The sequence below is a fragment of the Danio aesculapii genome, chromosome 17 (genome assembly GCF_903798145.1).
Source record: "Danio aesculapii chromosome 17, fDanAes4.1, whole genome shotgun sequence".
In the NCBI taxonomy this organism is placed as follows: Eukaryota; Metazoa; Chordata; class Actinopteri; order Cypriniformes; family Danionidae; genus Danio; species Danio aesculapii.
The window spans coordinates 35927871-35940077 of NC_079451.1; the positions used below are offsets into that span (position 1 = coordinate 35927871).

The window sequence follows — 12207 nt, forward strand, 5'->3', positions numbered from 1 at the left end:
CTAATTTAACTTCATTTTTGTAATTATGTGCAAAATTGTTTTACTTAATAAGTTTAAGGCAATGGATTTACTCATATTTTTGAGTAAAGTCAATAATCTCTTCAAAATCATTGGGTCTAGTTGACTTCACATTTAAAAAATGCTTTTAAAAAGCTTTAATTTTTTTATTACTTTTTTACAGAATAAAATGTTCATCACCCAATCAGAATTTAGCATTCAACAGCCCTGTAGTGTAAATTACAATAGCACATACGCTGCACAAAAGTATGGGTTTCTTAAGATTTCGTTCAGGATGTACGTAAAATTCATCAAAACAGTGAAGACATTCATAATGTTACAAAGATTTATGTTTCAAATAAATGAAGTAATCCTGAAAAAACACAAATAAAATTATTGAGCAGCTTTGATGATCATATTATTATTAAGAAGTGGTTTTTAAGCAGCCAATCAGCATATTAAAATGATTAGAAAGATTGTGTGATCCACTCAGAACACCAGTACAGTGTAATCTAAATATTTAAATATTCATATCCAAAAATTCTCAGGGATGAATCTGTCAGTTTGAATCCAGCAGACAATATTATGTGTGTACAGGTGTGTGTGTGTGTGTGTGTGCGTGTGTGCGTGTGTGCGTGTGTGCGTGTGTGCGTGCGTGCGTGCGTGCGTGTGAATGTGTGTGTGCGCACATAAACTGTAGTGTTTTATTACAGAATGTGTATGTTGAAATAAGTAGTTTGATTTTGTAATTCAGCCTGGTAGCGCAGTGAAAGAGTCTTGACAGTCACGTAACAGAGTGATTTCATCTAGAATGGTGCTGCTCTTGATTGAACACTGACTCTTGTTCAGTCTGTATTGGAATGTATTGGAATGTCATTGTACCTCAGCATGCAGTATATTTGTGTGTAATGCAGTGCAAAAAAAGTCGTTGTTTTGGACTTTTAGAATATAACAGAATTGAAAAAGCAACGGACAGTGGAGTCTAAGTTAAAATATTAAATCTATAAATATTGATAGAAATACCTGTAATTTATCACATTTAGTCTCTCTGTTGTTGTATTTGTTTATTTATTTGTTTGTATATTTCAGAATTCTTTTAATTAAATGGAAACAATATTTTTTGATTATTTATTAGAATGTTATATTATAAATTCATAATTTACTAATGTTCGCCTATTGTTTTAATATAAATAACAGTAATAATAATAACAATAACAATAATAATAATAATAATAATAATTGTATTGACTATTTTAATTTAAGGAAATGATAGAGTATTACGTTATTGGATGTACTAATATTATGGTTAAGTAAGTTCATTAAAATTATGTACATTTCTGATTTCAAAAACTATTATATTAATATAAACTCATTATTGTATTGTTTGGATTTTTCCCCTCTGCCATAATTTCTCACTGTATTGATTAATGTTTTATTTTTGAGTGTGATTACATTTGAGATGATTACATTAAGTACCAATTTAATGGCTCATCCAGTCAGTAAATAATGTTCACACCACAGCTTTCAGAGAGATGATTTCTATTTTCGATCTGCTGTGAACCCTCTTGTGGAATTCCTCAATCAATACTCTGCTGCTTTTGAACCGAAGTCTGTGGGTACCGATCATGATTATGGATCTTTCGCTATAAATTCTAATTACTTTTCTTGTTTAAAACGAAACTCTGCTTTGTATATGTGGCAGTAAAATAGTACAGATAAATATCAGTGACCTACAGGCCCTGGTTTGAAGGCTTCTTTGACCTCGCTTTAACCTTTGATGTCTGATTTGACCCCCAGCTTGCTGTGTTGTTTGTCTACTCTCCCTAAATGCAACTTACTTTACGCATGCGTCAACATCTTGCAGTAAAAAAGACTTAACCCATTTTCAGCCAATTTTCCTCTCTCTTTGACATACATCCAGACTGCACGCCTGTTACATGTTTAAGACTAACAATGACAGATATATTTGTCTTTGGGTCACATGACAGAGGAAGCAGTTGTTTGTTAAACTGTCCCTCTCGATTGTGTCTGTTTTATAGTTTGTGCATCTGGTTGTAGTGTGTGAAAATTAGAAATGCTTTGTTCTTTCGTCTCTGGGAATTTTGTCTTTTTAAGTTGAAATTGAGTCCTTTTTTTGTTGGTTACCATTTTTTGAATAGCTGAATTTTTGGGTTCAAAATTAGAGGTGAAATTTTGCCTATAGATGTGAATATCAAATCACAAATATCATTAATTTAATGTGTTTTGATCTCTTTTTTTTAAGATTTGGAACTAATTCAATGAAAATTCAATGTGCTTGATATTAATCCTATTATCTTTATTAACTGAAGGTCAAATCAACTCAAATTCCTTTAAACCAACCCAATTTAATATGAAAAAAATCAAGTAAACAATCAAAAAAGGCACAATGAAAAGGTTCCAGATCTTGATATTCTTCTTGTCTTCTTTTTTTTTTTTCAAATTCTGAGAGTTGATTTTAATGAACAATTGACGTTTTTAAGAATGTTTTCCAAACTGCATGGCGAATAAGTTGCAGTTTAGGGTTTGTCAGATTGTCAGTGTTAGAGTTTTGTTCTTTTTCGTAGATGGGCATGTATATGCTCATTGTTTGTATATCCCCATCCCTTCCTTACAGCCAAAAACGTTAATGCTGCCCGACCGCTTCGTACTGCCTATACATGGACATGGCAACTGACTTACACAATCACCCCCATCATTGTCATCTCCTATGTAGTATGTTCATAGGTCCAATTCCCCCTGTCACAACCTCTCCCCCCCTTCCTCCTCCCCACTCTAGCTATGGTAAAATATGTACAGTCATCCATTCACTCAAACCTAAAGATTAAAACCAATCTAAGCAAAAAGTTTAATTACTAGAATGTAGATATTTATTTAACGAGAAGAAAAAAAAAAGCTATACAACTCAAAGGCTCAAATATGTACAGTTTTTGTAAGAAAACTGAATTATATATCAAAGTAACGACAAAAGAGAATAATGGTGAAGTTTATTTTTCATGTTATGTGGTGTGGATGTATGTGTTGTTGCCTCCCTGTACTCTCTCATGTGGGAAACAAAAATATTTATCTAACCAGAAACACGATGACAGTCATTTTGTTTTCACAAAGAAAAAAACCTGTCCAAGAACATTCTTACACAACTTTCTTTTGTACGTTTTTTTTCTTCATGCCAAAATCATGCGGGCAATTTGTTGATGTAAGTTGACAACCCCCAAAAAATGTGTTATGCTTATGTGAATGTTTATGATGTACAGCATATGCTTGTTTAAAGGGGTCATGAATTGAAAAAAGTCTATTGATCTTTTGACATGCAGCAATCTCTAATCATTATAGATATTACCCCCGCCTTCCCTCTTTCGTTCTGATCTTAGTAATTCGTACATTATATTAATATATTCACTGTAAAAAAAAAATGCTGGGTTCCACACAAACAATTTGTGTTGAGACAACATGAAGGAATTAAGTTAACTTATCAGTTTTGACAAATTTTAAGTGCATTGAACATAAAACAATTAAGTTGTCCCAACAAAAATTCAAGAATTGTGTTGTTTCAGATCATTTATATAAGTAGTTTGAACAACTAGTTTGGTTTTGTTTTGATTGGTTGTTGTTGTTATAAGGACCGGCGCAAGCTCAACTGCAAAAGACTCCTGTGCCATCCCTACATCACACCTGTAATAAACCCTATCATTAACATACATGTGAAAGGTGGGACATTTTGTTTATTGATAAAATTGCAGAAAAACTGTAATAAGGCATAGAAGCATGCCACAGAAATGGCATGTATATTCTAAAATGTGTAATGTGGCTCAGAGTTTTTAAAATAAACTCAGTATAAATAGCTCATAATAACACATATTTTTTGTTAATTTATTTATTTGGAAAAGACAAGTGCCATCATTGTTTTTCTTAGGTAATCACAGAATCAGCTGTCTGTCAGTCTAGCTTGAGTGCTTTCAAATTTAGTTCGCTTTACAATTGAACAAAGTAAAGAAAACACTAAGGAAACACTTTATTTTGATGGTCCATTTGAGTATTCTGCTTAATATTTGTTGATACTGCTCATACAACAGACATTTAACTGACTATCAGAAACTGATACAAGTGCATGTCAACTTACACTAAGCCTAAAGCCAACCTAACAGTCTACTTATAATCTAATGAGAATTAGTTGGCATGCAGATACAATGTAACTTAAATTCAACAAACAGACCATCAAAATAAAGTGTGACCAAAAGGAATTCAAGAAAAAAATAAAAACATTGGGCAATTTTCATAGTTGCCGCTCTGTTTTGCCGGCATAGGTGCCCACCTGGTTCACCCATATGATTGAAAAGTTCAAATTAAAAGTGGAGCAGCGCGGTGGCTAAGTGGTTACCACTGTCGCCTCACAGGTCACTGGTTCCTGTCACAGCTGGCCAGTTGGCATTTCTGTGTAGAGTTTGCATGTTCTCCCCGTGTTGGCATGGGTTTCCTCTGGGTGCTCCGGTTTCCCCCACAGTCCAAAGACATGTGCCATAGGTGAATTGAATAAACTAAATTGGCCATAGTGTAAATGAGTGTGGGTAGGGTTTTCCCAATACTGGGTTGCAGCTGGAAAGGCATCAACTGCGTAAAACATATGCCAGAATAGTTGGTGGTTCAATCCTCTGTGGTGACTCCTGATAAATAAGGGACTAAGCCAAAGAAAATAAACGAATTAATGAATTTAAAAGTGCCTTTCAACATCAGAATAATTGAGTTGGCCAATCAGAGGTGGAGTTTCTGATTATCAAATTAATAAAATTATTTTAATCCTGAAAGACTGTGAGATAAGATTGAATTCGAAGAACTGTTCTACAATATAAAGTTTAATCAACTGACATCCAGAAAAACAATAGTTTCGGTGAATTAAGTATTTTTTAAAATTTGATGTGACTTAAAACATTTTGTTTTTCGGACATATAAGTTTGGGTACACACTAAAACCTACAGTTTGACTCAAACTGTTCAGCTTTTCAGATACTTTTATCAAATTTTTTTAATTAGTTTGATTATCAAAATAGAGTATTTTAAATAAATGGTTTAAACCAATATAAGAAATAGTTATTACTTTTACATAATGTGAAAATTCCTTAATTACTTTCATTTATTAATTAACAAGATCTTCATGACCCCTTTAAGTTTATAATGACATAATGAGATCAGAAATATTGATCTCAATTTGCTCAGTTTTGCTGCTGATGTTTATATTGCCTGTTTGTCAGTAATGTACTGTGTGCTATGACTAGTAATTGAACTCCTTGTATTGGCTTTGATTTTCCTTTTGTTATCATTAAAGTCTGCCGTAATCATTTAAAGTTCTTTTGAATTTTATTTGATTTATTTTGTTAATTTTTTGTACTTTTGTTATGTACTGTAAACCTGATGGTAGTTTTATCTTACAGTTGCAATGACAGCCTGAATATCGAGCAGGTAGAAAACAAACAGACCTTCCATCTCCAAAAAATGGAATGTTTCGCTTTTGTCACATGGCAGAGACACAATATTTCTATTAGTATAATAACTTGTTCTATCCTGAAAAGAAACATTTTACAGCTACATATACATTTGAAGAGGAGTCAGACTTTAGTACATTTTATTACAAAGTGTTGTTTCTTGAGGGGTTGGGTGAGCTAAACATAATTTTGTCAATTTTTTTAAATAGTGGTTTACTGAACAAGTCATGGCTCTGCCTTAAAATAAATTATGATTAAAGTCTCTCAGTTAATGCTGTAAACAATATAGGGAGCATAATTACTTGCACAATTTAAAGGTTACAATTAACAACAGAGCCCAAACTATTTAATTCAAATGCTATTTACTTTTAGATATAATAATCAACACTCAAAAACAAAAACAAGTTGTTTAAAAAAAAAATGTATTAACAACTGAGTCTAATTATACAATTATGTGACTGCTGAATTTGTTGTTTACATGGTGGGTTTTATAATTTGTTATTGTGACAAACTTATTAAAATATACATTAAATAATTAAAACAATTCTAACTGGTTAAGTAACATTAAATGTATTAACAGAAATGCTTTCATTTCTTACATAGAATGGATTGCCTGTGGTAAATGTAATGCTAGGTCACATTGTTTACAAGCTGTTTCATTGACATCTCTCAACTAAATATAAAACTAATAATTGTTACTAAAGATATTACTTGATATATAACTAGAGGTTTCAAGAATGGTTAAAACAGTACCCATGCATACCATTACATCTCCAATACTCCCTTTATACTTAAAGATTTGGGTTTCCCATTTAAAAGTCAAGCACAGTCAATAGATAACAACAACAGAGATCATTCGGCTGTTTACTTTTATATATAATAATCAACACTCAAAAAAACTAATTATTTACATTTTATTTCATTAACAACAAGATCTAATAATAAAATTATGTAACTGTTTGAATTTGTCTGTTTGAATTGTAATAATTTACACAGTGAGCTTCATAAATTGTTTTGTTGTGACAGACTTATTAAAACATACATTAAACAATTAAGACAACACTAACAGGTTAAGAAACATATAGTGAATATATTAACATAAATGCTTTCATTTCTCACGTAGAATGGCTTGTCTGTGGTAAATGTAAAGCTATGTCCCATTGTTCACAAGCTGTTTTATTGACATCTCTCAACTAAATATAAAACGAATAATTCATACTAAAGCTAATGCTTGATATAAGTCTTAACAATGGTTAAAACAATGTTCATGCGTACCATTACATCTCCAATACCTCCTTAATACTTAAAGATTTGGGTTTTACATTTAAAATTCAAGCAAGTTCAATAAATAATGACAGAGATTATTCAGCTATTTACTTTTAGATATAATAATCAACATTAAAAAACTCATTATTTACATTTTTCCATTAACAACTGAGTGTAATTATAAAATCATGTAACTGTTTGAATTTGTTGCTAAATTTACGCAGTAGGCTTCATAATTTGTTTTTGTGACAGACTTATTAAAACATACATTAAGTAAGTAAAACACCACTAACAGGTTAAGTAACATATTGGATATATTAACAGAAACGCTTTCATTTCTCACATGTGGTAAATGTAATGCTATGTCACATCATTTACATGCTGTTTTATTGACATTTCTCAACTAAATATAACCAATAACTGATAATGAAGATAACGCTTGATATAAAACTAGAAGTCCTAACAATGGATATAACAATGTCCATGCGTATTATTTTATCTCCAGTACTTATTTAATACTTAAAAAGATTTGGGTTTCACATTTAAAAGTCAAGCACGTTCAATAGATACTGTAACAACAATAGAGATCATTCAGCTGTCATTGCACCATAAAGATAGTACCTGCCATCGGAAAGGCTTTATGAAGCCATTCAAAAGGCAAGAGTCAGTGCACTGCTGGGGAGCCAGGTTTTCCCTCACACCACATACATCACACATACGTCAACAAGTATATATAGAGAGAAAGAAAGCAGATGGTTTTCAAAAAAATACACAAGTTCTTTATTGTATCCCTTCTTGGGGCACAGATGACTGTAATCATGAGGTGAGACTTTTGCCTCTTATATATATAAGCCTTCATATATATAAGTTGTCTTTTTCTCTCTCTCTCTCACTTTTATAACAATACAGTCAATGGGAATTAGATTTATTCACACTTTTGAGCTTCCATTTAAATGATTCAATAAGTGAACACTTTCACAGCTTATTTTTTTTAAAGAAATTAACATTAAATGTAATAAATGTGTAGTTAGCTTATGTTAATTATTTATGTACAAACTTTTTGGTGAGTATTAGCCAGAAATCAGGCTCTTCAAACCCTCACAAACCAACAGCTTGCCCCAAAAACCTGTCAAAGCCCTTTTGAAGCAAATTTAAGTTTATATTATTTTACTGTTGTATTTTTTATTTGTTTAATTAGTTTTTTCTTCATTTGTGGGTTATGCCTTGTATCCATTACCAGCCCTTCTTTTATGGTTTAAGAAAGCCAGTTTTAGAGACTAACATAAACCGTGTCTGTGTTCAATTGTAGGAGGCGAATTAGTTTTCCCAGTAATTGTAAAGGATCCCTTAGAGCTCCCCTCTGTAGCCACTCGTACACCCTCCATCCCCTTTCCCCCAACCCTCACCATTATTGAGACCACCAAAGAGTCCCTGTCCATGGCCACTGAGGCGGGGGTACCTTGCTTGTCGGACGGAGGCAGCGATGATTGTGGTGATGATGATGATGATGATGATGATGGCTTGATGATATCTGGGTATGGCTCTGGGGAAGCATACGACTCTAACCTGCCCCCTACTGATGATGAAGATTTTTACACCACCTTCTCCTTGGTAACAGATAAGACCTTGTCTTCGTCGACCTTTGAAGGTGGCTACAAAGCTCACGCGCCTAAGTGGGGATCCAAGGACTTTAGCCCTAACAAAGTCTTCGATTCCGGTAGGACTACTACCGCCTCTTTTTCCCCCAAGCTGAGCCGCTCCACAACCACGTCCACGCCACCCAAACTGCCCGCGGGCAAAATGAATCACAGAGAGCTAAAGCCCCAGCCCGACATAGTCTTGCTTCCATTGCCCACTTCCTATGAGGTAGACAACACAAAGCTGAAGAGCCCATTAATAACCTCCCCCATGTTCCGTAATGTACCCACAGCAATCCCCACGGAGCCGGGCATCAGGCGGGTTCCGGGGGCCTCCGAGGTGGTCCGTGAATCTAGCAGCACCACCGGAATGGTCGTCGGGATAGTTGCCGCTGCCGCTTTGTGCATCCTAATTCTGCTCTACGCCATGTATAAGTACAGAAACAGGGACGAGGGGTCCTACCAAGTGGATGAGACCAGGAATTACATTACCAACTCGGCGCAGAGCAATGGCGCGGTCATGAAGGACAAGCAGCAGAGCACCAAAAGCGGCAACAAGAAACAGAAAAACAAGGACAAGGAGTACTACGTGTAAGTCTGAGCCACAGAACTTTAACAGACAGACAGACAGATGGACCTGTTGGGCACTGCGCCGAGAGAGAGGGCGACAGGAGCCCAACCCTGGCGCCGTGCCGAGAAGGCGAACTCTGACGCGAACTGTACCATAAAGCACACTTACAACCGTAAGCATACCGCGAAAGGTAAAATAGCAAACATTAGTGACCTTATTCCTCTATCTGGTCGGAGACGTTATCAGTGTAGAATATTCCACAGCTACATCATAATCCTAAGTGACTTTTAGAGGTATGTGAAACTTGGCGTAAATCTTCTTCTTTTTTTCTGTTTCTTTTGTAACTCTGTAAAAAGAGGAGAACGTTTGAAGCATGTACTGATAGTGCTGACGTCCGTAATGAAAGTGGGACCCAAAAAAAGTTGTTCACGCGAAAAAAAAGGACTCCTGCCAACAAAATAAATAAATATATATATATAAATATATATATATATATATAAATTCTATATATGAGAAATTTGTATTGTTTATACATTACATGTGGTGTCTTATCATTTTTTGCTCTCTGCAAAAAGAAGAAAAACACAATGTAATAAACCGAAACTGCTCGTCGTCGAGGCTCTGACAGCACAGCACAGCACTGAAACTGATCATTTGAATTGTACTACCAACTGTAATATTGCAAATGTGTGAGTTGCCGGAAAGACAGTGACGTTTCCTTGTCTCAGTAAAGCGACTGATTGTAGTGCATGCCATGCCATCCTTCGCTTCGCCCACTGGGCCGATCCAATCATCAGATAGACCTCTCGTCCCGACTCGACAAGGGAACGTGGAACTTTGTATGTTGGTCCATTTGCTCTCGTCTCTTTTTTATACCGCTGTCTGGTGCAGACTGGCGCAGTGCTATGATACTGTTAAAGGATGTCTATACGAAAAATAAATCTAATGTGCAAAGTGTGAAAACAACAACAAAAAAAATCCTATCTGTTGTCACAGTCGACTGTGTCGAACGAGAAATTTGTTTACATATTTTATTACATGATAGCGGTTGTACTTTGTAGTTAGATGATGTACATACAAACCTAAGTTGTATTTTTTTTAGTAATTCTATTGTACAGAGAGATCATTTGATTGATTTATTCAGTGTGTTTCATGCAGAAAAATCCCACACTGTCGACTCATGTGAAGGAAGAAAAAATATATACAGTACACACGTCTTTTTTGTAAGGACAAGCAGAGAATATTGTTAGATTAGAGTTCTAATCTTTCTCGCAGATGTTTCTAAGTCTAAGCATGGATATTTGACTACTTGAAGCTGTCGATCAAATACAAGACGCACTTCTTAATTGTACCAAGGTTTCCTTGTTATCAGTTGTTTTATTTATAGAAGAATCAAAGAAATATGTAATAAAGACAGACTAATATGGATATGAATATGCAGCTCAGATAATTTACGCCGTGTGTTTCTTACCTTAATGTCTTAATACGAGTGGCCTGGAAAAGCCCTGTCGCATCGACACTTTTTTTGCCATTTTTGTTCATAATCATGTATATTTTTGCCATTTTTAACAAAAAAAAAAATATATATATATATATTTGTTTATCACTGTACCATGATGTAAAGTTGTGACGTTATTTTAAAAAGTTATTTTCTGTTAAACCTCATATGCGCTTTTATTCATTTCTTTCATGTCGCTTCGCTTCAGAAAATATTTGCAGATGGTCTAAAATAAAACACTCCATGGAGGTTGATCATACATGGGTTGTCTTAATGTGCTCCTATCAAAAAAGTATGTGTGTACGGTTTATGCATGCATATTCTTTTCTAGCATCCATCGCCCTGGACAGCACCAACATTTTAATTTCCTCTTCTGTTAGGACCTTTTTAATGTGTTTAAGAGGTCCTTCCTCGCTTTGTTTTTCAGAGCAAGAAAGGTGAGGCCATCATTTGTTATAAAACGCCAACTGGCTTTCAGTAGCCGGTCAGAGTGTAATAATGATCTTTCCTGCTAGACGCATTAATAAAAGATTCACTGCTCACAATGACCTGTTAACAGCACACAACAGCCCGCAATATTTTTCTTTCAGTTACCAAGGCAACACAAAGGTACAAATCATGCGATGTGACCTCTGCTGGGGATTAATGGTTTCATTCGAAATGGTAATTATCTGTCTGACTACAGTGGAGATCAAAATTAGAGAACTATTTATAAACAATTCATTTTTGCTGAAATTAATTCAACCATTCAAAATTCGAAGGAATTTTAGTTTTTAATTATATATTCTTTACCATGTTAGTAGAACTGTGTTTTGCAAAATAACCAAGACACATTTTACTGACTGTATAGCAGGAAGAAAAATCTCAGCTTCAGTTTTCTGTAGATCACAGAAGTCATAAGTGTGTATTGTGTACAAAACCCTTGCTTTGAATGGCACATCTGTGACCACAGGACATCTCTAGTCTCTTGAATTGCTCTGCTGTGATCTTTTTTTCCAGTCTCTTCAGACAGTAACTGTTTCTTAAGCATAACTTTGTCATCCAGACCTTTTCTGGAGATTTTCAATCAGGTCTAGATCAGGACTTTGGTCTTGCCATTTCATTTACTGCAAAAAAAAATCTTCTTGCTCAGTGTTTTAGCCTTGTTTCTAATCCAATTTCTAAAAATTCTTAAATCAAGAAGGTTTTTCTAGACAAATAGTCAAAAATGAGGGCGGTGAGGTGGTGCAGTGGGTAGCGCTGTCACCTCACAGCAAGAAGGTCACTGGTTTGAGCCTCGGCTGGGTCATTTAACATTTCTGTGTAGAGTTTGTATGTTTCTTGTGGGTTTCCTCTGGGTCCTTCGGTTTCCTCCACAAGTCCAAAGACATACGCTATAGGTGAATTGGGTAAGTTACATTGTCCATAGTGTATGTGTGTGAATGAGAGTGTATGGGTGTTTCCCAGTGATGGGTTGCAGCTGGAAGGGCATCCACTGCGTAAAACATGTGCTGGATATGTTGGTGGTTCATTCCGCTGTGGTGGCCCCTGATTAATAAAGAGACTAAGCCACAAAGAAAATGAATGAATGAATAGTCAAAATGAAATCCTTAAAACAAGCTAAATGATATTGTTTTTGATTTGATTGTTTTTGATATTGTTTTTGATTTGATTTTGATTTGATTTTTACTTTACTTAATTTTGACTTGACTTGACTTGACTTGACTTGACATTAAGCAGCTAATGAAATATGCTGAAAATTCCC

General features: G+C 34.7%; 1 protein-coding gene across 11 annotated transcripts in view; it reads left to right on the plus strand.

Annotated features, from left to right (window-relative positions):
* The window catches only part of nrxn3a (neurexin 3a), a 584854-nt gene extending 573370 nt beyond the window's left edge, over positions 1-11484 (plus strand). For 4 of the 11 annotated variants that reach the window (XM_056477512.1, XM_056477513.1, XM_056477514.1 and 1 more), the window contains one exon: positions 8688-11484. In XM_056477512.1, coding sequence (XP_056333487.1) covers positions 8688-8989 — 302 coding nt within the window. In that variant the 3' untranslated portion in view covers positions 8990-11484. Of the gene's footprint in view, positions 1-2632; positions 3212-8066 lie in introns of all 11 variants that reach the window. The other 7 variants (XR_008839269.1, XR_008839270.1, XM_056477510.1 and 4 more) reach the window with 4 other exon arrangements.
* Positions 11485-12207: the final 723 nt, after the last annotated feature.